General features: G+C 48.8%; 1 protein-coding gene and 5 non-coding genes across 46 annotated transcripts; 1 reads left to right on the top strand and 5 right to left on the bottom strand.

Moving 5' to 3' along the window:
* Positions 1 to 556: 556 nt before the first annotated feature.
* Positions 557 to 27,117, top strand: LOC125132686 (cationic amino acid transporter 3-like). Of its 41 annotated transcripts, none has more exons than XM_047790291.1 (26): positions 557 to 745; positions 1,385 to 1,486; positions 1,565 to 1,670; positions 5,718 to 5,798; positions 6,357 to 6,510; positions 9,617 to 9,718; positions 9,797 to 9,902; positions 10,461 to 10,614; positions 13,712 to 13,813; positions 13,892 to 13,997; positions 14,556 to 14,709; positions 17,820 to 17,921; positions 18,000 to 18,105; positions 18,664 to 18,817; positions 20,230 to 20,338; positions 21,704 to 22,100; positions 22,656 to 22,814; positions 23,840 to 24,008; positions 24,210 to 24,322; positions 24,489 to 24,711; positions 24,885 to 25,024; positions 25,118 to 25,220; positions 25,400 to 25,596; positions 25,793 to 25,959; positions 26,230 to 26,338; positions 26,504 to 27,117. In XM_047790291.1, the coding sequence occupies exons 15-26, from the start codon at positions 20,318 to 20,320 to the stop codon at positions 26,623 to 26,625; spliced, it is 1,920 nt and encodes a 639-aa protein (XP_047646247.1). In that variant the 5' UTR covers positions 557 to 745; positions 1,385 to 1,486; positions 1,565 to 1,670; positions 5,718 to 5,798; positions 6,357 to 6,510; positions 9,617 to 9,718; positions 9,797 to 9,902; positions 10,461 to 10,614; positions 13,712 to 13,813; positions 13,892 to 13,997; positions 14,556 to 14,709; positions 17,820 to 17,921; positions 18,000 to 18,105; positions 18,664 to 18,817; positions 20,230 to 20,317; the 3' UTR covers positions 26,626 to 27,117. The 41 variants fall into 41 exon arrangements, with proteins under 41 accessions (XP_047646247.1, XP_047646239.1, XP_047646263.1 ...); XM_047790283.1 differs by having other exon boundaries at positions 5,693 to 5,798; XM_047790307.1 differs by lacking the exons at positions 6,357 to 6,510; positions 9,617 to 9,718.
* LOC125134734 (U6 spliceosomal RNA) lies at positions 2,865 to 2,971 on the bottom strand. Its single transcript, XR_007136746.1, has one exon. It is a non-coding gene; the product is annotated as a U6 spliceosomal RNA (small nuclear RNA).
* Positions 6,973 to 7,079, bottom strand: LOC125134733 (U6 spliceosomal RNA). The gene has a single exon (XR_007136745.1). It is a non-coding gene; the product is annotated as a U6 spliceosomal RNA (small nuclear RNA).
* LOC125134732 (U6 spliceosomal RNA) lies at positions 11,062 to 11,168 on the bottom strand. The gene has a single exon (XR_007136744.1). It is a non-coding gene; the product is annotated as a U6 spliceosomal RNA (small nuclear RNA).
* LOC125134731 (U6 spliceosomal RNA) lies at positions 15,169 to 15,275 on the bottom strand. The gene has a single exon (XR_007136743.1). It is a non-coding gene; the product is annotated as a U6 spliceosomal RNA (small nuclear RNA).
* On the bottom strand, positions 19,287 to 19,393 carry LOC125134730 (U6 spliceosomal RNA). Its single transcript, XR_007136742.1, has one exon. It is a non-coding gene; the product is annotated as a U6 spliceosomal RNA (small nuclear RNA).
* Positions 27,118 to 27,595: the final 478 nt, after the last annotated feature.

Here is a 27,595-nt window from a genome sequence, read left to right as displayed (position 1 = left end):
TTGAGAGTGAAGGTGGGACCCTTTCCTGCAGGCAGCTGGGAGACAGACCAGTGTGGTTTGATGCCTTGACTGAGCTGGGCTGGAGTCTGTCCCATGTCATTCTGCCTGAACTCGCAGTTCCAACTCCATGTCACTCTGCAAGCAGTGACACAGAAAGTGGTCCGTTTTCAGGAACCTTGGTGTAGAAAGATGTGGAGTCTCAGTTCTCTGATCACCCAGCCCCTTAAAAGTCACTTCACACATAATATGGCGGGGATGGAATAATGATGAAAATTTCCCCAGTTTTAAAACTAGAAAATAGAAGGACAAACCAGACAAGCTAATGCATAGCAGAGGTAGATTTGAACTAGCAGAGCTGGTTGATTTCAATTCTAGAATCATCAATTCTAGGGGAGCTCCCCTTGTCGCTCAGTGGAAATGAACCTGACCTGATTAGCATCCATGAGGACGCAGGTTCAATCCCTGGCCTCACTTGGTGGATTAAGGATCCAGAGTTGCTGTGGCTGTGGTGTAGGTGGACAGCTGTAACTCGGATTCTACCCCTAGCCTGGGAACCGCCATATGCTGTGGGTGTGGCCCTAAAGAGACAAAAGGCAAAAGACAAACAAAAAAGAGTCAAAAATAGAATCATCAATTCTAAAATCAGCACCTTATACCAATTAAGCTGCTGCTGTGTGTGCCAGGCGCTGTATCAGAAGCTTTTACAGCTTTCCCACCGTGCCTCATCAGGTTAAGATCCCAACTGGTATGTATGAGGATGTGGGTTGAATCCCTGGCCTTTTTGTGTGGGTTAAAAATCAGGCATTGCTGTGAGATGTGGTGTAGGCTGCAGTATCAGCTCTGATCTGCTGTTGCTGTGGCTGGGATGTAAGCCTGCAGCTGTAGCCCCGCTAGGAACCCTAGCCTGGGAACTTCCACATTCCCTTAGGTACAGCCCTAAAAAAAAAAAAAAAAAAAAAAGAGAGAGAGAGAGAGAGAAGAAGCTTTTGTTTCTGAAGGGACAGAAATCTTTTCTTTCTTTTGCTTCTGAAGCTTTTGCTTTCGCTTCTGAAGGGATAGAAAACTTTTCTTTGCCTGGTCTAATAATTACATTTCCCTAACAGATTGACGAATGTAGTTTGGTATCTAAAGAAGACCCATAAAAACTCTGAGGCTCAAAGATAGTCAGGCACTTGGGGTTTATATGCTACCCAGAGCCAAGGAGAAGGGGTGGGGTTCTGGGGTTTCAAAGGGGAGGGAGACAGTGCCTAGGAGGATGGGAGGAGCAAAGGTTTGCCACTCCGTGAAGTCAAGTCATTCCGAGATTAAAAGTTTTTATAAATAGCTCTCTTGCTGGCATTGGCTCCGATTAGGCCCCTAGCCTTGGAACTTTGATATGCTGCAGGTGCCTAAAAGGAGAAAACAAACAGGAGTCCAAACAAAATCTAAAAAACCTTGCACTGAGCGGTAACCACAGAGGAGTCACTGGCTGATTGCAACACTACAGGTGATCCCGCTCACCCAGCCCCCCCACCCCCACCCCCATGCCAGCAACCCAGGATTAAGCCTTGTCTTTTGTGCTCAGTAATTTCCTGCTTTCGCTTTTGGAGATGTGTCAGCTCCAGCCCCACACAGCTTAACCTCAGCCTCCCTGCGTGTTCCAGTGCTTCAGGCTCTGCTCCAAGAACCTGGTGAGTCTTGGTATCCCCTCTTCTGGAGGAGACTGGGTGCTGGGTTCAGCTACTCCTGGATATTTTTTGTTGTTGTTGTCTCTTTGGGGCCGCACCCGCGGCATAGGGAAGTTCCCAGGCTAGGGGTTGAATCTGAACCGCAACTACCAGCCTTATGCCATAGCCACAGCTACACTGGATCCTAAACCCACTGAGGAAGGCCAGGGATTGAATCCATGTCGTCACGGACACCAGTTGGAGTTGCTGCTGCTGAGCCACAGTGGAACTCCTTGGCTCTTCCTAAAGAGACCTCTGCCATCCCAGGGTGCAGCTGGGTCAGCCTGGCTCAGCCTGAGGGTGGAAAGACCCATTTTGCACAGGAAAGCAGGAGCTGGCAGGTGTAAGGGTTTGTGTGAGAAGAGGTGGGGGTGGGGAGATTACATCCGTGTCCAGAGGCTCTAAGACTAGTGTTTAGGTTTGTGTTCAGACAACAGGAAAAATTGCCCTTATATAAGGTGTATGACCTGGGGACCACTGACTTCAGGACTCCTGTCTACTATCTGGCGCACTGTGTCTGCAGGTACAAGGATGACGTGAGGGACTTGGAAGCATCCTGGATTTGGTATCCATGAAGAATGACTGTGTGGTGATTTATATCAAATCCCCTTGGGGGGTTTGTTACAGCCAGTAACTCTGTGAAGCTGGCTCTCTTATTGGCAGCAAATTAAAAATGGTAATAAAATACACAAAAAAATCCATTTAACTATTTTAAAAATTTTAAGGTTTTATTGACGTATGGTTGATTTTCTTTTTCTTTCTCTCTCCTTTCTTCTTCTTTCTTTCTCTTTCTTTCTTCTTTCTTTCTTTCTTTCTTTTCTTTCTTTCTTTCTTCTTCTTTCTTTCTTTCTCCCTCTCTCTCTCCCTCTCTTTCTTTGCTTTCTAGTGCCACATCCGCCCCATATGGAAGTTCCCCAGCCAGGGGTCAAATCAGAGCTACAGCTGCCGGTCTACACCACAGCCACAGCAACGTGGGATCCAAGCTCACAGCAACGCCAGATCCCTAACCCACTGAGCGAGGCCGAGGCCAGGGATGGAGCCCACATCCTCATGGATGTTAGTCAGATTCGTTTCCCCTGCACCTCAATGGGAACCCCCGATGATGGCTGATTTTCAGTGTTGTGATCATTTCTGCTTTACAGCAAAGGGGTTCAGGTAAAGACCATGGAATGCTTCATGACTGTGTGTGTCATCCTGGCGCAGGGGCCATGCTAATCTTCTTTGCAAGATTCCAGTTTTAGCAGAGGTGCTGCTGAGGCAGGCACCCTTGCTAAGCAGTTTTAAGTGTGCAGGTCACTAAGTTGACGTACGTTTACATATTTGCTGAGCAGCCAATCTCCAGACGCTTTTCATCCTGTAAACCTGAAACCGTGTCCCCATTGGACAAGGGCTTCTCATTGTCCCCTCACCCCAGCTCTCTTTGACTTTGCGTCTCTAAGGATCTGACTCCTTTGGGTACTTCATGGCGGTGGAAACACACAGTATTTGTCTTTTGGTGCCAGGCTCCTGTCACTTGGCACAATGTCCTCAAGCTTCCTCCAGGTTGTAGCACAGGCCAGATATTGCTGTCTTTGTGTTCCCTTCATGGCCCAGTGGTTAACGAACCTGAGTAGGATCCATGAGGATTCGGGTTCAGTCCCTGGCTTTGCTTGGTGGGTTAAGGATCTGGTGTTGCCATGAGCTTTGGTGTAGGTCACACACATGGCTTGGATCCCTGTTGCTGTGGCTGTGGTGTAGGCTTGTGGCTGCAGCTCTGATTCCACCCCGAGCCCAGGAACCTCCATTGCTGAGGGTGCAGCCCCAAAAAGCAAAAGACAAAAAAAAAAGAAAAAAGAAAACAAGAAATGCTGTCTTTTGAAGGCTGTCTGTATCCTATGCCACTGTCTGTATAGACCACACTGTGTTGGCCTTTCGTTCATGGATGGACACGGGAGCTGCTTCCGTGTGTCAGCTTTGGTGACTAATGCTGCTGTGAACAGGGGTGTCCACAGCTCTCTGAGACCGTCTTTTCCGTTATTGGAGGGTATCCCCAGAGGAGGAGCGTTGGATTATATGGGAAAGCACTTTTAGTTTTTGGAGGAACCCCCGTCTTTTCTCCACAGAAGCTGCTCCTTTTCCACTCATCCTAACAGTGCACGAGATTGGTCAGAAGCATTTGAAAAAGAGGCAAACGGGGGTGCTGAGCAGTACATGACGTGTTCAAAGGCACAGGTGTGGGGGCGGAGCCGAGATGCGAATCAGCGTTTCCTGGCTCTTGGAATGCTTGCTCTTCACCACTGGGCTGAGCTTGGACTTTGCAGGATCCATGGGTGGAAGCTTCCTGAAGATGACTGTGTTCCCTGGGTCAGCCTGGCCCTCAGAGCTGGGTAGTGGGGAGACATTGTGTGCCCCAAAGATTAGGAGACAGAATCCTGTCACTTCTGATTGAGAGTGAAGGTGGGACCCTTTCCTGCAGGCAGCTGGGAGACAGACCAGTGTGGTTTGATGCCTTGACTGAGCTGGGCTGGAGTCTGTCCCATGTCATTCTGCCTGAACTCGCAGTTCCAACTCCATGTCACTCTGCAAGCAGTGACACAGAAAGTGGTCCGTTTTCAGGAACCTTGGTGTAGAAAGATGTGGAGTCTCAGTTCTCTGATCACCCAGCCCCTTAAAAGTCACTTCACACATAATATGGCGGGGATGGAATAATGATGAAAATTTCCCCAGTTTTAAAACTAGAAAATAGAAGGACAAACCAGACAAGCTAATGCATAGCAGAGGTAGATTTGAACTAGCAGAGCTGGTTGATTTCAATTCTAGAATCATCAATTCTAGGGGAGCTCCCCTTGTCGCTCAGTGGAAATGAACCTGACCTGATTAGCATCCATGAGGACGCAGGTTCAATCCCTGGCCTCACTTGGTGGATTAAGGATCCAGAGTTGCTGTGGCTGTGGTGTAGGTGGACAGCTGTAACTCGGATTCTACCCCTAGCCTGGGAACCGCCATATGCTGTGGGTGTGGCCCTAAAGAGACAAAAGGCAAAAGACAAACAAAAAAGAGTCAAAAATAGAATCATCAATTCTAAAATCAGCACCTTATACCAATTAAGCTGCTGCTGTGTGTGCCAGGCGCTGTATCAGAAGCTTTTACAGCTTTCCCACCGTGCCTCATCAGGTTAAGATCCCAACTGGTATGTATGAGGATGTGGGTTGAATCCCTGGCCTTTTTGTGTGGGTTAAAAATCAGGCATTGCTGTGAGATGTGGTGTAGGCTGCAGTATCAGCTCTGATCTGCTGTTGCTGTGGCTGGGATGTAAGCCTGCAGCTGTAGCCCCGCTAGGAACCCTAGCCTGGGAACTTCCACATTCCCTTAGGTACAGCCCTAAAAAAAAAAAAAAAAAAAAAAGAGAGAGAGAGAGAGAGAAGAAGCTTTTGTTTCTGAAGGGACAGAAATCTTTTCTTTCTTTTGCTTCTGAAGCTTTTGCTTTCGCTTCTGAAGGGATAGAAAACTTTTCTTTGCCTGGTCTAATAATTACATTTCCCTAACAGATTGACGAATGTAGTTTGGTATCTAAAGAAGACCCATAAAAACTCTGAGGCTCAAGATAGTCAGGCACTTGGGGTTTATATGCTACCCAGAGCCAAGGAGAAGGGGTGGGGTTCTGGGGTTTCAAAGGGGAGGGAGACAGTGCCTAGGAGGATGGGAGGAGCAAAGGTTTGCCACTCCGTGAAGTCAAGTCATTCCGAGATTAAAAGTTTTTATAAATAGCTCTCTTGCTGGCATTGGCTCCGATTAGGCCCCTAGCCTTGGAACTTTGATATGCTGCAGGTGCCTAAAAGGAGAAAACAAACAGGAGTCCAAACAAAATCTAAAAACCTTGCACTGAGCGGTAACCACAGAGGAGTCACTGGCTGATTGCAACACTACAGGTGATCCCGCTCACCCAGCCCCCCCACCCCCACCCCCATGCCAGCAACCCAGGATTAAGCCTTGTCTTTTGTGCTCAGTAATTTCCTGCTTTCGCTTTTGGAGATGTGTCAGCTCCAGCCCCACACAGCTTAACCTCAGCCTCCCTGCGTGTTCCAGTGCTTCAGGCTCTGCTCCAAGAACCTGGTGAGTCTTGGTATCCCCTCTTCTGGAGGAGACTGGGTGCTGGGTTCAGCTACTCCTGGATATTTTTTGTTGTTGTTGTCTCTTTGGGGCCGCACCCGCGGCATAGGGAAGTTCCCAGGCTAGGGGTTGAATCTGAACCGCAACTACCAGCCTTATGCCATAGCCACAGCTACACTGGATCCTAAACCCACTGAGGAAGGCCAGGGATTGAATCCATGTCGTCACGGACACCAGTTGGAGTTGCTGCTGCTGAGCCACAGTGGAACTCCTTGGCTCTTCCTAAAGAGACCTCTGCCATCCCAGGGTGCAGCTGGGTCAGCCTGGCTCAGCCTGAGGGTGGAAAGACCCATTTTGCACAGGAAAGCAGGAGCTGGCAGGTGTAAGGGTTTGTGTGAGAAGAGGTGGGGGTGGGGAGATTACATCCGTGTCCAGAGGCTCTAAGACTAGTGTTTAGGTTTGTGTTCAGACAACAGGAAAAATTGCCCTTATATAAGGTGTATGACCTGGGGACCACTGACTTCAGGCTCCTGTCTACTATCTGGCGCACTGTGTCTGCAGGTACAAGGATGACGTGAGGGACTTGGAAGCATCCTGGATTTGGTATCCATGAAGAATGACTGTGTGGTGATTTATATCAAATCCCCTTGGGGGGTTTGTTACAGCCAGTAACTCTGTGAAGCTGGCTCTCTTATTGGCAGCAAATTAAAAAATGGTAATAAAATACACAAAAAAATCCATTTAACTATTTTAAAAATTTTAAGGTTTTATTGACGTATGGTTGATTTTCTTTTTCTTTCTCTCCTTCCTTTCTTTCTTTCTTTCTTTCTTTCTTTCTTTCTTTCTTTCTTTCTTCTTTCTTCTTTCTCCCTCTCTCTCTCCCTCTCTTTCTTTTGCTTTCTAGTGCCACATCCGCCCCATATGGAAGTTCCCCAGCCAGGGGTCAAATCAGAGCTACAGCTGCCGGTCTACACCACAGCCACAGCAACGTGGGATCCAAGCTCACAGCAACGCCAGATCCCTAACCCACTGAGCGAGGGCCGAGGCCAGGGATGGAGCCCACATCCTCATGGATGTTAGTCAGATTCGTTTCCCCTGCACCTCAATGGGAACCCCCGATGATGGCTGATTTTCAGTGTTGTGATCATTTCTGCTTTACAGCAAAGGGGTTCAGGTAAAGACCATGGAATGCTTCATGACTGTGTGTGTCATCCTGGCGCAGGGGCCATGCTAATCTTCTTTGCAAGATTCCAGTTTTAGCAGAGGTGCTGCTGAGGCAGGCACCCTTGCTAAGCAGTTTTAAGTGTGCAGGTCACTAAGTTGACGTACGTTTACATATTTGCTGAGCAGCCAATCTCCAGACGCTTTTCATCCTGTAAACCTGAAACCGTGTCCCCATTGGACAAGGGCTTCTCATTGTCCCCTCACCCCAGCTCTCTTTGACTTTGCGTCTCTAAGGATCTGACTCCTTTGGGTACTTCATGGCGGTGGAAACACACAGTATTTGTCTTTTGGTGCCAGGCTCCTGTCACTTGGCACAATGTCCTCAAGCTTCCTCCAGGTTGTAGCACAGGCCAGATATTGCTGTCTTTGTGTTCCCTTCATGGCCCAGTGGTTAACGAACCTGAGTAGGATCCATGAGGATTCGGGTTCAGTCCCTGGCTTTGCTTGGTGGGTTAAGGATCTGGTGTTGCCATGAGCTTTGGTGTAGGTCACACACATGGCTTGGATCCCTGTTGCTGTGGCTGTGGTGTAGGCTTGTGGCTGCAGCTCTGATTCCACCCCGAGCCCAGGAACCTCCATTGCTGAGGGTGCAGCCCCAAAAAGCAAAAGACAAAAAAAAAAGAAAAAAGAAACAAGAAATGCTGTCTTTTGAAGGCTGTCTGTATCCTATGCCACTGTCTGTATAGACCACACTGTGTTGGCCTTTCGTTCATGGATGGACACGGGAGCTGCTTCCGTGTGTCAGCTTTGGTGACTAATGCTGCTGTGAACAGGGGTGTCCACAGCTCTCTGAGACCGTCTTTTCCGTTATTGGAGGGTATCCCCAGAGGAGGAGCGTTGGATTATATGGGAAAGCACTTTTAGTTTTTGGAGGAACCCCCGTCTTTTCTCCACAGAAGCTGCTCCTTTTCCACTCATCCTAACAGTGCACGAGATTGGTCAGAAGCATTTGAAAAAGAGGCAAACGGGGGTGCTGAGCAGTACATGACGTGTTCAAAGGCACAGGTGTGGGGGCGGAGCCGAGATGCGAATCAGCGTTTCCTGGCTCTTGGAATGCTTGCTCTTCACCACTGGGCTGAGCTTGGACTTTGCAGGATCCATGGGTGGAAGCTTCCTGAAGATGACTGTGTTCCCTGGGTCAGCCTGGCCCTCAGAGCTGGGTAGTGGGGAGACATTGTGTGCCCAAAGATTAGGAGACAGAATCCTGTCACTTCTGATTGAGAGTGAAGGTGGGACCCTTTCCTGCAGGCAGCTGGGAGACAGACCAGTGTGGTTTGATGCCTTGACTGAGCTGGGCTGGAGTCTGTCCCATGTCATTCTGCCTGAACTCGCAGTTCCAACTCCATGTCACTCTGCAAGCAGTGACACAGAAAGTGGTCCGTTTTCAGGAACCTTGGTGTAGAAAGATGTGGAGTCTCAGTTCTCTGATCACCCAGCCCCTTAAAAGTCACTTCACACATAATATGGCGGGGATGGAATAATGATGAAAATTTCCCCAGTTTTAAAACTAGAAAATAGAAGGACAAACCAGACAAGCTAATGCATAGCAGAGGTAGATTTGAACTAGCAGAGCTGGTTGATTTCAATTCTAGAATCATCAATTCTAGGGGAGCTCCCCTTGTCGCTCAGTGGAAATGAACCTGACCTGATTAGCATCCATGAGGACGCAGGTTCAATCCCTGGCCTCACTTGGTGGATTAAGGATCCAGAGTTGCTGTGGCTGTGGTGTAGGTGGACAGCTGTAACTCGGATTCTACCCCTAGCCTGGGAACCGCCATATGCTGTGGGTGTGGCCCTAAAGAGACAAAAGGCAAAAGACAAACAAAAAAGAGTCAAAAATAGAATCATCAATTCTAAAATCAGCACCTTATACCAATTAAGCTGCTGCTGTGTGTGCCAGGCGCTGTATCAGAAGCTTTTACAGCTTTCCCACCGTGCCTCATCAGGTTAAGATCCCAACTGGTATGTATGAGGATGTGGGTTGAATCCCTGGCCTTTTGTGTGGGTTAAAAATCAGGCATTGCTGTGAGATGTGGTGTAGGCTGCAGTATCAGCTCTGATCTGCTGTTGCTGTGGCTGGGATGTAAGCCTGCAGCTGTAGCCCCGCTAGGAACCCTAGCCTGGGAACTTCCACATTCCCTTAGGTACAGCCCTAAAAAAAAAAAAAAAAAAAAGAGAGAGAGAGAGAGAGAAGAAGCTTTGTTTCTGAAGGGACAGAAATCTTTTCTTTCTTTTGCTTCTGAAGCTTTTGCTTTCGCTTCTGAAGGGATAGAAAACTTTTCTTTGCCTGGTCTAATAATTACATTTCCCTAACAGATTGACGAATGTAGTTTGGTATCTAAAGAAGACCCATAAAAACTCTGAGGCTCAAAGATAGTCAGGCACTTGGGGTTTATATGCTACCCAGAGCCAAGGAGAAGGGGTGGGGTTCTGGGGTTTCAAAGGGGAGGGAGACAGTGCCTAGGAGGATGGGAGGAGCAAAGGTTTGCCACTCCGTGAAGTCAAGTCATTCCGAGATTAAAAGTTTTTATAAATAGCTCTCTTGCTGGCATTGGCTCCGATTAGGCCCCTAGCCTTGGAACTTTGATATGCTGCAGGTGCCTAAAAGGAGAAAACAAACAGGAGTCCAAACAAAATCTAAAAAACCTTGCACTGAGCGGTAACCACAGAGGAGTCACTGGCTGATTGCAACACTACAGGTGATCCCGCTCACCCAGCCCCCCCACCCCCACCCCCATGCCAGCAACCCAGGATTAAGCCTTGTCTTTTGTGCTCAGTAATTTCCTGCTTTCGCTTTTGGAGATGTGTCAGCTCCAGCCCCACACAGCTTAACCTCAGCCTCCCTGCGTGTTCCAGTGCTTCAGGCTCTGCTCCAAGAACCTGGTGAGTCTTGGTATCCCCTCTTCTGGAGGAGACTGGGTGCTGGGTTCAGCTACTCCTGGATATTTTTTGTTGTTGTTGTCTCTTTGGGGCCGCACCCGCGGCATAGGGAAGTTCCCAGGCTAGGGGTTGAATCTGAACCGCAACTACCAGCCTTATGCCATAGCCACAGCTACACTGGATCCTAAACCCACTGAGGAAGGCCAGGGATTGAATCCATGTCGTCACGGACACCAGTTGGAGTTGCTGCTGCTGAGCCACAGTGGAACTCCTTGGCTCTTCCTAAAGAGACCTCTGCCATCCCAGGGTGCAGCTGGGTCAGCCTGGCTCAGCCTGAGGGTGGAAAGACCCATTTTGCACAGGAAAGCAGGAGCTGGCAGGTGTAAGGGTTTGTGTGAGAAGAGGTGGGGGTGGGGAGATTACATCCGTGTCCAGAGGCTCTAAGACTAGTGTTTAGGTTTGTGTTCAGACAACAGGAAAAATTGCCCTTATATAAGGTGTATGACCTGGGGACCACTGACTTCAGGCTCCTGTCTACTATCTGGCGCACTGTGTCTGCAGGTACAAGGATGACGTGAGGGACTTGGAAGCATCCTGGATTTGGTATCCATGAAGAATGACTGTGTGGTGATTTATATCAAATCCCCTTGGGGGGTTTGTTACAGCCAGTAACTCTGTGAAGCTGGCTCTCTTATTGGCAGCAAATTAAAAAATGGTAATAAAATACACAAAAAAATCCATTTAACTATTTTAAAAATTTTAAGGTTTTATTGACGTATGGTTGATTTTCTTTTTCTTTCTCTCCTTTCTTTCTTTCTTTCTTTCTTTCTTTCTTTCTTTCTTTCTTTCTTTCTCCCTCTCTCTCTCCCTCTCTTTCTTTTGCTTTCTAGTGCCACATCCGCCCCATATGGAAGTTCCCCAGCCAGGGGTCAAATCAGAGCTACAGCTGCCGGTCTACACCACAGCCACAGCAACGTGGGATCCAAGCTCACAGCAACGCCAGATCCCTAACCCACTGAGCGAGGCCGAGGCCAGGGATGGAGCCCACATCCTCATGGATGTTAGTCAGATTCGTTTCCCCTGCACCTCAATGGGAACCCCCGATGATGGCTGATTTTCAGTGTTGTGATCATTTCTGCTTTACAGCAAAGGGGTTCAGGTAAAGACCATGGAATGCTTCATGACTGTGTGTGTCATCCTGGCGCAGGGGCCATGCTAATCTTCTTTGCAAGATTCCAGTTTTAGCAGAGGTGCTGCTGAGGCAGGCACCCTTGCTAAGCAGTTTTAAGTGTGCAGGTCACTAAGTTGACGTACGTTTACATATTTGCTGAGCAGCCAATCTCCAGACGCTTTTCATCCTGTAAACCTGAAACCGTGTCCCCATTGGACAAGGGCTTCTCATTGTCCCCTCACCCCAGCTCTCTTTGACTTTGCGTCTCTAAGGATCTGACTCCTTTGGGTACTTCATGGCGGTGGAAACACACAGTATTTGTCTTTTGGTGCCAGGCTCCTGTCACTTGGCACAATGTCCTCAAGCTTCCTCCAGGTTGTAGCACAGGCCAGATATTGCTGTCTTTGTGTTCCCTTCATGGCCCAGTGGTTAACGAACCTGAGTAGGATCCATGAGGATTCGGGTTCAGTCCCTGGCTTTGCTTGGTGGGTTAAGGATCTGGTGTTGCCATGAGCTTTGGTGTAGGTCACACACATGGCTTGGATCCCTGTTGCTGTGGCTGTGGTGTAGGCTTGTGGCTGCAGCTCTGATTCCACCCCGAGCCCAGGAACCTCCATTGCTGAGGGTGCAGCCCCAAAAAGCAAAAGACAAAAAAAAAAGAAAAAAGAAAACAAGAAATGCTGTCTTTTGAAGGCTGTCTGTATCCTATGCCACTGTCTGTATAGACCACACTGTGTTGGCCTTTCGTTCATGGATGGACACGGGAGCTGCTTCCGTGTGTCAGCTTTGGTGACTAATGCTGCTGTGAACAGGGGTGTCCACAGCTCTCTGAGACCGTCTTTTCCGTTATTGGAGGGTATCCCCAGAGGAGGAGCGTTGGATTATATGGGAAAGCACTTTTAGTTTTTGGAGGAACCCCCGTCTTTTCTCCACAGAAGCTGCTCCTTTTCCACTCATCCTAACAGTGCACGAGATTGGTCAGAAGCATTTGAAAAAGAGGCAAACGGGGGTGCTGAGCAGTACATGACGTGTTCAAAGGCACAGGTGTGGGGGCGGAGCCGAGATGCGAATCAGCGTTTCCTGGCTCTTGGAATGCTTGCTCTTCACCACTGGGCTGAGCTTGGACTTTGCAGGATCCATGGGTGGAAGCTTCCTGAAGATGACTGTGTTCCCTGGGTCAGCCTGGCCCTCAGAGCTGGGTAGTGGGGAGACATTGTGTGCCCCAAAGATTAGGAGACAGAATCCTGTCACTTCTGATTGAGAGTGAAGGTGGGACCCTTTCCTGCAGGCAGCTGGGAGACAGACCAGTGTGGTTTGATGCCTTGACTGAGCTGGGCTGGAGTCTGTCCCATGTCATTCTGCCTGAACTCGCAGTTCCAACTCCATGTCACTCTGCAAGCAGTGACACAGAAAGTGGTCCGTTTTCAGGAACCTTGGTGTAGAAAGATGTGGAGTCTCAGTTCTCTGATCACCCAGCCCCTTAAAAGTCACTTCACACATAATATGGCGGGGATGGAATAATGATGAAAATTTCCCCAGTTTTAAAACTAGAAAATAGAAGGACAAACCAGACAAGCTAATGCATAGCAGAGGTAGATTTGAACTAGCAGAGCTGGTTGATTTCAATTCTAGAATCATCAATTCTAGGGGAGCTCCCCTTGTCGCTCAGTGGAAATGAACCTGACCTGATTAGCATCCATGAGGACGCAGGTTCAATCCCTGGCCTCACTTGGTGGATTAAGGATCCAGAGTTGCTGTGGCTGTGGTGTAGGTGGACAGCTGTAACTCGGATTCTACCCCTAGCCTGGGAACCGCCATATGCTGTGGGTGTGGCCCTAAAGAGACAAAAGGCAAAAGACAAACAAAAAAGAGTCAAAAATAGAATCATCAATTCTAAAATCAGCACCTTATACCAATTAAGCTGCTGCTGTGTGTGCCAGGCGCTGTATCAGAAGCTTTTACAGCTTTCCCACCGTGCCTCATCAGGTTAAGATCCCAACTGGTATGTATGAGGATGTGGGTTGAATCCCTGGCCTTTTTGTGTGGGTTAAAAATCAGGCATTGCTGTGAGATGTGGTGTAGGCTGCAGTATCAGCTCTGATCTGCTGTTGCTGTGGCTGGGATGTAAGCCTGCAGCTGTAGCCCCGCTAGGAACCCTAGCCTGGGAACTTCCACATTCCCTTAGGTACAGCCCTAAAAAAAAAAAAAAAAAAAAAAGAGAGAGAGAGAGAGAGAAGAAGCTTTTGTTTCTGAAGGGACAGAAATCTTTTCTTTCTTTTGCTTCTGAAGCTTTTGCTTTCGCTTCTGAAGGGATAGAAAACTTTTCTTTGCCTGGTCTAATAATTACATTTCCCTAACAGATTGACGAATGTAGTTTGGTATCTAAAGAAGACCCATAAAAACTCTGAGGCTCAAAGATAGTCAGGCACTTGGGGTTTATATGCTACCCAGAGCCAAGGAGAAGGGGTGGGGTTCTGGGGTTTCAAAGGGGAGGGAGACAGTGCCTAGGAGGATGGGAGGAGCAAAGGTTTGCCACTCCGTGAAGTCAAGTCATTCCGAGATTAAAAGTTTTTATAAATAGCTCTCTTGCTGGCATTGGCTCCGATTAGGCCCCTAGCCTTGGAACTTTGATATGCTGCAGGTGCCTAAAAGGAGAAAACAAACAGGAGTCCAAACAAAATCTAAAAAACCTTGCACTGAGCGGTAACCACAGAGGAGTCACTGGCTGATTGCAACACTACAGGTGATCCCGCTCACCCAGCCCCCCCACCCCCACCCCCATGCCAGCAACCCAGGATTAAGCCTTGTCTTTTGTGCTCAGTAATTTCCTGCTTTCGCTTTTGGAGATGTGTCAGCTCCAGCCCCACACAGCTTAACCTCAGCCTCCCTGCGTGTTCCAGTGCTTCAGGCTCTGCTCCAAGAACCTGGTGAGTCTTGGTATCCCCTCTTCTGGAGGAGACTGGGTGCTGGGTTCAGCTACTCCTGGATATTTTTTGTTGTTGTTGTCTCTTTGGGGCCGCACCCGCGGCATAGGGAAGTTCCCAGGCTAGGGGTTGAATCTGAACCGCAACTACCAGCCTTATGCCATAGCCACAGCTACACTGGATCCTAAACCCACTGAGGAAGGCCAGGGATTGAATCCATGTCGTCACGGACACCAGTTGGAGTTGCTGCTGCTGAGCCACAGTGGAACTCCTTGGCTCTTCCTAAAGAGACCTCTGCCATCCCAGGGTGCAGCTGGGTCAGCCTGGCTCAGCCTGAGGGTGGAAAGACCCATTTTGCACAGGAAAGCAGGAGCTGGCAGGTGTAAGGGTTTGTGTGAGAAGAGGTGGGGGTGGGGAGATTACATCCGTGTCCAGAGGCTCTAAGACTAGTGTTTAGGTTTGTGTTCAGACAACAGGAAAAATTGCCCTTATATAAGGTGTATGACCTGGGGACCACTGACTTCAGGCTCCTGTCTACTATCTGGCGCACTGTGTCTGCAGGTACAAGGATGACGTGAGGGACTTGGAAGCATCCTGGATTTGGTATCCATGAAGAATGACTGTGTGGTGATTTATATCAAATCCCCTTGGGGGGTTTGTTACAGCCAGTAACTCTGTGAAGCTGGCTCTCTTATTGGCAGCAAATTAAAAAATGGTAATAAAATACACAAAAAAATCCATTTAACTATTTTAAAAATTTTAAGGTTTTATTGACGTATGGTTGATTTTCTTTTTCTTTCTCTCCTTCCTTTCTTTCTTTCTTTCTTTCTTTCTTTCTTTCTTTCTTTCTTTCTTTCTTTCTTTCTCCCTCTCTCTCTCCCTCTCTTTCTTTTGCTTTCTAGTGCCACATCCGCCCCATATGGAAGTTCCCCAGCCAGGGGTCAAATCAGAGCTACAGCTGCCGGTCTACACCACAGCCACAGCAACGTGGGATCCAAGCTCACAGCAACGCCAGATCCCTAACCCACTGAGCGAGGCCGAGGCCAGGGATGGAGCCCACATCCTCATGGATGTTAGTCAGATTCGTTTCCCCTGCACCTCAATGGGAACCCCCGATGATGGCTGATTTTCAGTGTTGTGATCATTTCTGCTTTACAGCAAAGGGGTTCAGGTAAAGACCATGGAATGCTTCATGACTGTGTGTGTCATCCTGGCGCAGGGGCCATGCTAATCTTCTTTGCAAGATTCCAGTTTTAGCAGAGGTGCTGCTGAGGCAGGCACCCTTGCTAAGCAGTTTTAAGTGTGCAGGTCACTAAGTTGACGTACGTTTACATATTTGCTGAGCAGCCAATCTCCAGACGCTTTTCATCCTGTAAACCTGAAACCGTGTCCCCATTGGACAAGGGCTTCTCATTGTCCCCTCACCCCAGCTCTCTTTGACTTTGCGTCTCTAAGGATCTGACTCCTTTGGGTACTTCATGGCGGTGGAAACACACAGTATTTGTCTTTTGGTGCCAGGCTCCTGTCACTTGGCACAATGTCCTCAAGCTTCCTCCAGGTTGTAGCACAGGTCAGATATTGCTGTCTTTGTGTTCCCTTCATGGCCCAGTGGTTAACGAACCTGAGTAGGATCCATGAGGATTCGGGTTCAGTCCCTGGCTTTGCTTGGTGGGTTAAGGATCTGGTGTTGCCATGAGCTTTGGTGTAGGTCACACACATGGCTTGGATCCCTGTTGCTGTGGCTGTGGTGTAGGCTTGTGGCTGCAGCTCTGATTCCACCCCGAGCCCAGGAACCTCCATTGCTGAGGGTGCAGCCCCAAAAAGCAAAAGACAAAAAAAAAAGAAAAAAGAAAACAAGAAATGCTGTCTTTTGAAGGCTGTCTGTATCCTATGCCACTGTCTGTATAGACCACACTGTGTTGGCCTTTCGTTCATGGATGGACACGGGAGCTGCTTCCGTGTGTCAGCTTTGGTGACTAATGCTGCTGTGAACAGGGGTGTCCACAGCTCTCTGAGACCGTCTTTTCCGTTATTGGAGGGTATCCCCAGAGGAGGAGCGTTGGATTATATGGGAAAGCACTTTTAGTTTTTGGAGGAACCCCCGTCTTTTCTCCACAGAAGCTGCTCCTTTTCCACTCATCCTAACAGTGCACGAGATTGGTCAGAAGCATTTGAAAAAGAGGCAAACGGGGGTGCTGAGCAGTACATGACGTGTTCAAAGGCACAGGTGTGGGGGCGGAGCCGAGATGCGAATCAGCGTTTCCTGGCTCTTGGAATGCTTGCTCTTCACCACTGGGCTGAGCTTGGACTTTGCAGGATCCATGGGTGGAAGCTTCCTGAAGATGACTGTGTTCCCTGGGTCAGCCTGGCCCTCAGAGCTGGGTAGTGGGGAGACATTGTGTGCCCCAAAGATTAGGAGACAGAATCCTGTCACTTCTGATTGAGAGTGAAGGTGGGACCCTTTCCTGCAGGCAGCTGGGAGACAGACCAGTGTGGTTTGATGCCTTGACTGAGCTGGGCTGGAGTCTGTCCCATGTCATTCTGCCTGAACTCGCAGTTCCAACTCCATGTCACTCTGCAAGCAGTGACACAGAAAGTGGTCCGTTTTCAGGAACCTTGGTGTAGAAAGATGTGGAGTCTCAGTTCTCTGATCACCCAGCCCCTTAAAAGTCACTTCACACATAATATGGCGGGGATGGAATAATGATGAAAATTTCCCCAGTTTTAAAACTAGAAAATAGAAGGACAAACCAGACAAGCTAATGCATAGCAGAGGTAGATTTGAACTAGCAGAGCTGGTTGATTTCAATTCTAGAATCATCAATTCTAGGGGAGCTCCCCTTGTCGCTCAGTGGAAATGAACCTGACCTGATTAGCATCCATGAGGACGCAGGTTCAATCCCTGGCCTCACTTGGTGGATTAAGGATCCAGAGTTGCTGTGGCTGTGGTGTAGGTGGACAGCTGTAACTCGGATTCTACCCCTAGCCTGGGAACCGCCATATGCTGTGGGTGTGGCCCTAAAGAGACAAAAGGCAAAAGACAAACAAAAAAGAGTCAAAAATAGAATCATCAATTCTAAAATCAGCACCTTATACCAATTAAGCTGCTGCTGTGTGTGCCAGGCGCTGTATCAGAAGCTTTTACAGCTTTCCCACCGTGCCTCATCAGGTTAAGATCCCAACTGGTATGTATGAGGATGTGGGTTGAATCCCTGGCCTTTTTGTGTGGGTTAAAAATCAGGCATTGCTGTGAGATGTGGTGTAGGCTGCAGTATCAGCTCTGATCTGCTGTTGCTGTGGCTGGGATGTAAGCCTGCAGCTGTAGCCCCGCTAGGAACCCTAGCCTGGGAACTTCCACATTCCCTTAGGTACAGCCCTAAAAAAAAAAAAAAAAAAAAAAAGAGAGAGAGAGAGAGAGAAGAAGCTTTTGTTTCTGAAGGGACAGAAATCTTTTCTTTCTTTTGCTTCTGAAGCTTTTGCTTTCGCTTCTGAAGGGATAGAAAACTTTTCTTTGCCTGGTCTAATAATTACATTTCCCTAACAGATTGACGAATGTAGTTTGGTATCTAAAGAAGACCCATAAAAACTCTGAGGCTCAAAGATAGTCAGGCACTTGGGGTTTATATGCTACCCAGAGCCAAGGAGAAGGGGTGGGGTTCTGGGGTTTCAAAGGGGAGGGAGACAGTGCCTAGGAGGATGGGAGGAGCAAAGGTTTGCCACTCCGTGAAGTCAAGTCATTCCGAGATTAAAAGTTTTTATAAATAGCTCTCTTGCTGGCATTGGCTCCGATTAGGCCCCTAGCCTTGGAACTTTGATATGCTGCAGGTGCCTAAAAGGAGAAAACAAACAGGAGTCCAAACAAAATCTAAAAAACCTTGCACTGAGCGGTAACCACAGAGGAGTCACTGGCTGATTGCAACACTACAGGTGATCCCGCTCACCCAGCCCCCCCACCCCCACCCCCATGCCAGCAACCCAGGATTAAGCCTTGTCTTTTGTGCTCAGTAATTTCCTGCTTTCGCTTTTGGAGATGTGTCAGCTCCAGCCCCACACAGCTTAACCTCAGCCTCCCTGCGTGTTCCAGTGCTTCAGGCTCTGCTCCAAGAACCTGGTGAGTCTTGGTATCCCCTCTTCTGGAGGAGACTGGGTGCTGGGTTCAGCTACTCCTGGATATTTTTTGTTGTTGTTGTCTCTTTGGGGCCGCACCCGCGGCATAGGGAAGTTCCCAGGCTAGGGGTTGAATCTGAACCGCAACTACCAGCCTTATGCCATAGCCACAGCTACACTGGATCCTAAACCCACTGAGGAAGGCCAGGGATTGAATCCATGTCGTCACGGACACCAGTTGGAGTTGCTGCTGCTGAGCCACAGTGGAACTCCTTGGCTCTTCCTAAAGAGACCTCTGCCATCCCAGGGTGCAGCTGGGTCAGCCTGGCTCAGCCTGAGGGTGGAAAGACCCATTTTGCACAGGAAAGCAGGAGCTGGCAGGTGTAAGGGTTTGTGTGAGAAGAGGTGGGGGTGGGGAGATTACATCCGTGTCCAGAGGCTCTAAGACTAGTGTTTAGGTTTGTGTTCAGACAACAGGAAAAATTGCCCTTATATAAGGTGTATGACCTGGGGACCACTGACTTCAGGCTCCTGTCTACTATCTGGCGCACTGTGTCTGCAGGTACAAGGATGACGTGAGGGACTTGGAAGCATCCTGGATTTGGTATCCATGAAGAATGACTGTGTGGTGATTTATATCAAATCCCCTTGGGGGGTTTGTTACAGCCAGTAACTCTGTGAAGCTGGCTCTCTTATTGGCAGCAAATTAAAAAATGGTAATAAAATACACAAAAAAATCCATTTAACTATTTTAAAAATTTTAAGGTTTTATTGACGTATGGTTGATTTTCTTTTTCTTTCTCTCTCCTTCCTTTCTTTCTTTCTTTCTTTCTTTCTTTCTTTCTTTCTTTCTTTCTTTCTTTCTTTCTTTCTTTCTCCCTCTCTCTCTCCCTCTCTTTCTTTTGCTTTCTAGTGCCACATCCGCCCCATATGGAAGTTCCCCAGCCAGGGGTCAAATCAGAGCTACAGCTGCCGGTCTACACCACAGCCACAGCAACGTGGGATCCAAGCTCACAGCAACGCCAGATCCCTAACCCACTGAGCGAGGCCGAGGCCAGGGATGGAGCCCACATCCTCATGGATGTTAGTCAGATTCGTTTCCCCTGCACCTCAATGGGAACCCCCGATGATGGCTGATTTTCAGTGTTGTGATCATTTCTGCTTTACAGCAAAGGGGTTCAGGTAAAGACCATGGAATGCTTCATGACTGTGTGTGTCATCCTGGCGCAGGGGCCATGCTAATCTTCTTTGCAAGATTCCAGTTTTAGCAGAGGTGCTGCTGAGGCAGGCACCCTTGCTAAGCAGTTTTAAGTGTGCAGGTCACTAAGTTGACGTACGTTTACATATTTGCTGAGCAGCCAATCTCCAGACGCTTTTCATCCTGTAAACCTGAAACCGTGTCCCCATTGGACAAGGGCTTCTCATTGTCCCCTCACCCCAGCTCTCTTTGACTTTGCGTCTCTAAGGATCTGACTCCTTTGGGTACTTCATGGCGGTGGAAACACACAGTATTTGTCTTTTGGTGCCAGGCTCCTGTCACTTGGCACAATGTCCTCAAGCTTCCTCCAGGTTGTAGCACAGGTCAGATATTGCTGTCTTTGTGTTCCCTTCATGGCCCAGTGGTTAACGAACCTGAGTAGGATCCATGAGGATTCGGGTTCAGTCCCTGGCTTTGCTTGGTGGGTTAAGGATCTGGTGTTGCCATGAGCTTTGGTGTAGGTCACACACATGGCTTGGATCCCTGTTGCTGTGGCTGTGGTGTAGGCTTGTGGCTGCAGCTCTGATTCCACCCCGAGCCCAGGAACCTCCATTGCTGAGGGTGCAGCCCCAAAAAGCAAAAGACAAAAAAAAAGAAAAAAGAAAACAAGAAATGCTGTCTTTTGAAGGCTGTCTGTATCCTATGCCACTGTCTGTATAGACCACACTGTGTTGGCCTTTCGTTCATGGATGGACACGGGAGCTGCTTCCGTGTGTCAGCTTTGGTGACTAATGCTGCTGTGAACAGGGGTGTCCACAGCTCTCTGAGACCGTCTTTTCCGTTATTGGAGGGTATCCCCAGAGGAGGAGCGTTGGATTATATGGGAAAGCACTTTTAGTTTTTGGAGGAACCCCCGTCTTTTCTCCACAGAAGCTGCTCCTTTTCCACTCATCCTAACAGTGCACGAGATTGGTCAGAAGCATTTGAAAAAGAGGCAAACGGGGGTGCTGAGCAGTACATGACGTGTTCAAAGGCACAGGTGTGGGGGCGGAGCCGAGATGCGAATCAGCGTTTCCTGGCTCTTGGAATGCTTGCTCTTCACCACTGGGCTGAGCTTGGACTTTGCAGGATCCATGGGTGGAAGCTTCCTGAAGATGACTGTGTTCCCTGGGTCAGCCTGGCCCTCAGAGCTGGGTAGTGGGGAGACATTGTGTGCCCCAAAGATTAGGAGACAGAATCCTGTCACTTCTGATTGAGAGTGAAGGTGGGACCCTTTCCTGCAGGCAGCTGGGAGACAGACCAGTGTGGTTTGATGCCTTGACTGAGCTGGGCTGGAGTCTGTCCCATGTCATTCTGCCTGAACTCGCAGTTCCAACTCCATGTCACTCTGCAAGCAGTGACACAGAAAGTGGTCCGTTTTCAGGAACCTTGGTGTAGAAAGATGTGGAGTCTTAAGTTCTCTGATCACCCAGCCCCTCAAAAGTCTCTTCTCATATAACAAGGAAGGGAGGGAATAATGATGGTAACAATTTCCCGTGTTTTATGGTGGAAAGGAGGACGAAGATGGCACATAGTTTGTACACAATCAGACAAGCTGATGCACAGCAGAGCTGAATTTGAACCAGCAGATCTGGTTGACTTCAGTTCTAAAATCATCATTCTTAGCCACTCAGCTTAGGCCAATTAAGCAGCGGCTATTTGTGCCAGGCACTGTTTTAGACGATTTGCTCCTGAAGGGGCTGAAATCTTGGCTTTCTAGATTCTTTGTCTGGTCTGATCATGACATTTACATAGCAGATGAACAAATTTAGATTGTTAGGTACAGGAGGCCCATAGAAACTCAGAGGCTCAAAGACAGTCAGGCACCTGAGGCTTATATGCTCACACCCTGAGCTTAAGGAGAAGGGGGTGGGCATCTGGGGGTTCACAGGCGAGGGAGACAGCCCCCAGGAAGCTGGGAGGAGAAATGCTTGGAAAGCCAATATTTGCCCATTTATTTAGAGACATTTTTCTGAGATAAAAGGTTATCTCCAGAAACAGCTCTCTTCCTGGCATGGGCTGTCTGTCAAAGTTATTGAGCAGTTAAGGGAGAGGCAAGAGCTGTTCCTGAGTCTGCTGGGTCTTCATTGCCTTCAGCTCCAAACAGTGCACATGTGAAGTGGTGCATTTTGGGGGAGACATAATTCTCTCCCCTCCCTTCTCTGCAAGCAGCCCTTCCAGTAACTTTGAACCATGTGGAAAGTCTTCCTTAGATTTGAAGAAACCAAAGCTCAGAGATGGAGGACGTGTCCCATGTACCCCTTTACCCGCTGTTCCCATGACCCCATTGCTTTGTGGAGTCAGACTCCCAGGGTCAAGTGTGGATGGACATCCTTGGTGACTTTGGGTCTTGTTTTCTCTGCAGGGCGGAGCCTCCTCAACTATTTTTGTGATGCTGGGTCAGCGTGTTCGCCAGTTTGGTGAGAAACTGGTCCGAAGGCGGCCACTGGAGCCGAGGAACGAGTCTGAGATTCCCACACCTCATCTAAACACCTTCGACCTAGTGGTCTTTGGTGTGAACAGAACCCTGAGGGCTGGTGTGTACATCCTAGCTGGTGCCGTGGCTGTGTATGTAGCTGGACCTGCGATCATTATCTCCTTCTTGGTGGCTGGCTTATTTGCCCTGTTGTCTGGATTCTACTTTGCTGAGTTTGGGGCCCGGGTACCCTGCTGTGGTTCTGTGTATCTCTACAGCTATGTGACAATGGGACAACTGTATGCCTTCATCACTGGCTGGAACATCATACTGCATTTCGTTCTTGGTGAGATGACGGGAGTGGCGCATGCTGTGGGCTTAAGACCAGGGACCTGGGAGAGAGAACTGGGGTCTTCCCTTGTTCATCAGCCCTTTGTCATTGACCTTGTAGAGGGAGTCAGGTCATCGTGGCAGAATCCCCTCCACCTGCATTCTCCTCAGATCTAACCTGTCGTCATAAAATGACTGGAAACCTAGAAGGAGGGGGAAGTGTAGGGAGTGGGTACGAGGGAGGCACGTCCCACAGGCCCATCCCTCAGCATTTGAAAGGCTTTGCTCAGCTGTTGTCTTCCTGGGATTTCCCTGTACCAGTCGAGTGGGATTTCAGCCCTCATCTCCCAGCCCTGCTGGTCCTACTTCCCTGTGTTCTTTTCTTGCATAACCTCCATCTCCTCCTAACATATCACATAGCTGATTTAGTCACCTGGCCCTGCCCCCCAGCCCATGAAGAGAAACTTTGAGACAGGATATTTTGTCTGTTTCTTCCCCCCCAAATCCACTCCAGGGAGTTCCTAGGGGTTCAGTTACTGTCCTTTCATGAATCTTCCTTCTGCCACTGCAGCCACTGCCTACTTGACCAGGGCCTGGAGCTACACCTTTGACAGCCTGATCGGGAACCACATCTCACAAAAGTTAGAGGGAACGTTCTCTGAGCATATGCCCTCGTTCCTGGCCCCATACCCAGACTTTGTTGCGCTGGCCCTGGTGCTGCTGATGGCTGGTAAGAAGGGGTCAGAGCAAAGCTGGGGAGCATGGACTGTGAATGGGGGCGCTGGGGTGGGAAGGGCTTGGGTCCCAGAATGGTCGGGGGATTAGGACTGGAGAGAAAGGGGCAGGAAGGCAAAGCTGAGCCCATTGTTTTCCACCTTTGCAGCACTGACGTTTGCCCACGGGTGGGGGCTGTCCTGTGCTCCACATTGCATGTTTTCTATTTTCCTTTATTTTTTCTGGTTTTTGTTTGTTTGTTTGTTTTTTAATACATGTGTACTGGTGGCATATGGAAGTTCCTGAGGCTAGGATCTGAATCCAAGGCACATCTGTGACCTACTCCATAGCTCATGGCAACATTGGTTCCTGAACCCACAGAGTGAGGCCAGGGATCTAACCTGAATCCTCTCAGAGGCAAGGCTGGGTACTTCACCTGCTGATCCATAATGGGAACTCCTGTAAAATCACTGCTGGATGTTGACTAGCATCCCTGGTCTTTGCTCCCTCATATGACACATGACAGTCAGAATGTCTGCAGATGTGGCCACATCTCCATCACGGGACAAAATACTCCAGCTCAGAATCACTGATAAAATGACAAATTTCCTCCTCTATATTGAGAACAGGGATATTCCTCTAAAGAAAAGGAGATTCTCAGAGGAGGAACTAATGTACTATTTGTCTCAGCTTTACTGAAATATCATTCATATACCACATTCTCTTAGTTTATGTTATACATCATGATTATTCAATAGACGTATGTATTGTGAGATGATTGCCCGATAAGAAATGAACCATCTCGGAGTGTACAATTCTGTGGCACTTAGGACATTCATAGTGTTGCACAACCAACATCTCCCTCTACTTCCAAACATTTTCATCTCCCCCAAAGGAAGCCCTGTACCCACTGAGCATCGCTGTCCCTCCCCGACCCCACTTCTGGTCCCCAACCCTAAGCCCTTGACCACCTCCAGTCCACTTTCTGTCTCTGTGGATTTAATTATTTTGGAGGTTTCACACTTTCCATCTTTCCCACAGGGCTACTGATTCTGGGCGTTCATGTGACAGCTCGGGTTACCAAAGTGTCCACAGGTATCAATGCTTTGGTTCTCAGCTTCATCATCATCTCTGGCTTCATTAAGGGAGACCTGCACAACTGGCAGCTCACAGAACAGGACTACAAACTGGCCGCATCTGACAGCTATAGGTCAGGAGGGTCCTTTTGCCCTTAGTCCTGCTTAGAGGGGGCTGCAGATCTGGGAATACGGTGGGAACGGAAGAGACCTGGCCTGATGGATCCAGAAGATGGGGTCCTGGAGCCCAGGTCCTGGGGCTTAAACGGAGGAGTCCAGTAGAGATGTCTGAACAGCCTCCCCCACGCTCTTCCTCATCCCTTCTCTCACCACAGCCTGGGCCCTCTGGGTTCTGGAGGGTTTGTGCCCTTTGGCTTTGAAGGGATTCTCCAGGGAGCAGCTGTGCCTTTCTACTCATTCTTTGGTCTCAATGCCATTGTCACTACAGGTAACATGGTCTTCATGTGTCCTTTCAGGCTTTGCCCAGTTTGGGCTGCCCTTGAGCAATGGGGTTGGCAGTTGATGAGGCTGCTTTTGGAGGTGGAAGGGGGAAGAATATTGAATGATTTCACAGCTGTGTGTTTTCCTGACCTGATGCTCCCACCATCCTGCAGGGAAAGAAACCCCCAACCCTCAGCGTTCCATCCCTTGGAGCATAGGGATCTTCATCTCCATCTGCTTTTTGGTCTACTCTGGTGTCTCAGCAGCTCTCACCCTCATGGTGCCCTACTACCAGATTCATCCTTACAACCCCTTGCCGCAGTCGTTTCACCATGTTGGCTGGGCTCCTGCCGGATACTTTGTGGCTGTTGTCATCCTGTGTGCTCTTTTTTACAGGTCAGTGTCAAAGCTTTCTCTCCATGTACCGTCAGATGCTCAGGCATCCTCTCTCCTGGGATTGAGGGAGGAGAGGGAAAGACACCTCACCCCATGTGGGACCAGGAAGCAGAAAGCAGGTCTGTCCTGCTTCTCTGCATCCTCACACGTGTTCCCATTATTGTCTTTTCTAGCCTCCTGGTTGTCATGTTGACCATGTCTCGGTTGATTTGTGCAATGGCAGAGGATGGGCTCCTTTTCCGGGGACTTGGCAAAATCTATGCCCGAAGAGGCACCCCCATCGTGGCCATCCTGGTTTCTGCAACTCTTTCAGGTCCATAAACACAACCCAGTCCTTCTTCGATCAATTTCTTTAGCTTGGATATATCCAGTGGCTTCTCACTCCCTCCCCCAACCCTTGTTCTAGGGATCATGGCAGTACTTTTCGAGATCCATCATCTTGTTGAACTCCTGTCAGTTGGGGTCTTGCTTGCTTACTTCCTAGTGGCTTTTTCTGTCCTGGTCCTCAGGTGAGACTCCACTACACCTTGACTGGGGGTCTTGGGCTCATGGAGGTTGACAGTATGATCCCCTCCTGCTGCTTCCTAAATGTCCTGCTGGGCTTGAGTCAGGGAAGCAGTGGACTAGGCTGTCTGATGCTGGATGAATAGGCGCAGCTGTTCATATTACCTTTATACCTCTAATTCAGGTACCAGCCAGACCAGAGCTTCAGCAAGGAGAAAGTAGAGGAGGAAATTGAGATGGAGCCTATAGTTGAAGGAAATCCTTCCCCATCTGTACCTGAAGCAGGAACCTCAAACCCTCTAAAGAGTCTGTGTAACCCTATCAGCACCACCCCCACTCTGAAATCTGGCCAGATTGTCTATGGATGTGCCTTCCTGCTGGGTGAGCCCGGGGACTCCTCTTTGGTGATCTTCTGAGATGGACAGGATGGGCAGGGAGTGGGTGTGCTGGCAGCTGAGGAGTCTTGCAGATGTGATGGCCCTTCCTGGGGTGGGCAGTGTGGGGGAGGGGTGACCCGAGGTCTTGACCCATTTGGCCTCTGGAGTTGAGCCTGCTGTCCTCCCCTTGACACTTGCAGTTCTCCTGCTGACCATCCTGAGCCTGCTTCTGGCCCTGTGGCCCAGCCACGTGTTCTCTGGAGACCCCGGGTTCACAGCAGGGGCTGTGCTGCTGCTGCTGCTCATTGTGGGGATCACTGCCATCATTTGGAGGCAGCCCCAGAACCCCTCTCCTCTTCACTTTAGGGTAGGTGACCTTATGTGCCCAGCTGTCCAGGCTGAGGGGGTGAAGTCAGCATGCTTTGAGGTGAAGCCTCCTTTGCTGGACCAGGGAAGGGGGGACTTGCTCAAGCCAATGGACCTTCCCTGGTCCCACCCAGTGCTTCCCCCACCCCCAGTCTCAGTGGGCCCTGAATGCACAGCCTGAGGAGGACTGGGGTCTCCCTGCCCACGTGGGGTGGGGCCTCCCTCTCTGACGTGGTTGCTGTGTTCAGGAAGTCACTGGCTTTGCCTGCAGGTACTTTCTTTGCCTGTCTTCCCACTGATCAGCATCTTTGTGAACATTTACTTGATAATACAGATGACTACTGGGACTTGGGCCCAATTTGGCATCTGGAATGCTGTTGGTAAGTGACCTTCTGGGATAAAGAGGCCTCTTGCATGTGTGAACCTAACCTTCTTCGTAACATCCCCCCCAAACTGTGTCAGACGCTCTAGTAGGAGTCCTCTTGGGCATTTCTAATGGGGGAGAGGGCCTGCTTTTCCTTCTCATGGTCTCATTTCCCTGCTAGGATTTGCCATATACTTTGGATATGGGATCCGACACAGCTTGGAGGAGAAGAGTGATCAAAACCCACCAGCTTCCAACTTCCATACTTTTGATGAACACACCTCTAGTGCTAAATACTGTTAACTTCAGCAAATAGATGCTGTGTGGTCCTCTCCAAAAGGGGAAATGTCTTCTGATTCAAGGGACTTTTTGAGCCTCTATGGAGTGTGACGTTGGGATGCATGTAGAGCCTTCTATTTATTGCCACTGGACAGGATGACTTTTATGTATAATTTAAAGTAAACTTTTAAAAGTATAACATGCATACAGAAACGTGTATGCTTCATAAGTGTGTGCTCGCAAGATGACTTTTCACAATTAAGTACAACAATGTAACCAACAACAGAGGAAGAAATGAACTGTTACCTTGCACATAAGAAGCATTTCTTGGAGTCCCCGTCGTGGCTCAGCCAAAATGACTCTGACTAGTATCCATGAGGACGCAGGTTCGATCCCTGGTCTCACTCACTGGGTTAAGGATTGGCTTTGGCTGTGGTGTAGGCTGGCAGCTGCGGCTCTGATTCAACCTACAGTGTGGGAACTTCCACATGCCATGGGTGAGGCGCTAAAAAGCAAGCAAAAAAAAAAAAAAAGAAGCAGCACTCCAGGAAAAACCCAAAGATTGCCACAAGAGAAGAAAATGCAAGTAAGTCAATGCTGTGTCAAGAGGTGTATTTGAAATATTAGCACACAAATATGTTGAAGTAAAAGGAAGAGAAAAAATTGTGCAAACAGTAACATGAGAATGTTACATAGCTATCTTAATTCCAGATAGCTGGAATTTAAAGTAGAGTTTAAGTAAAAAAAATAATAACATTTTAAGTGGGCCATTTCATAGTGATAAAGCCACATGACCATTTTTATCATTTCTTCTAGATTTGTTGACATACAGTGTAACATTATGTAAATAATTATTTTTCTTTACTTTTCTGTTACAGACTATTGAGTTACAGAATAGAGTTGTTGAGGAAAAATTATTAATTGGAAAAAACAAAAACAAAAACCCCAAACCCCCAGATCCTGTCTTGCCAGAGGTTAGGGGAAGGTAATGATA

Source organism: Phacochoerus africanus, chromosome 8 (assembly GCF_016906955.1).
Source record: "Phacochoerus africanus isolate WHEZ1 chromosome 8, ROS_Pafr_v1, whole genome shotgun sequence".
Taxonomy (NCBI): domain Eukaryota; kingdom Metazoa; phylum Chordata; class Mammalia; order Artiodactyla; family Suidae; genus Phacochoerus; species Phacochoerus africanus.
The sequence above is the reverse complement of the archived record's forward strand: the minus strand, read 5'-3'. Positions and strand labels throughout refer to the sequence as shown.

Coding starts and splice junctions, on each gene's coding strand:
- LOC125132686 (XM_047790307.1), top strand. CDS start 20,318: ATGACGTGTTCAAAGGCACAG. Junction 24,009..24,209: donor GCCGCATCTGACAGCTATAG/GTCAGGAGGGTC, acceptor CTCTCACCACAG/CCTGGGCCCTCTGGGTTCTG. Junction 25,597..25,792: donor TGGATGTGCCTTCCTGCTGG/GTGAGCCCGGGG, acceptor TGACACTTGCAG/TTCTCCTGCTGACCATCCTG.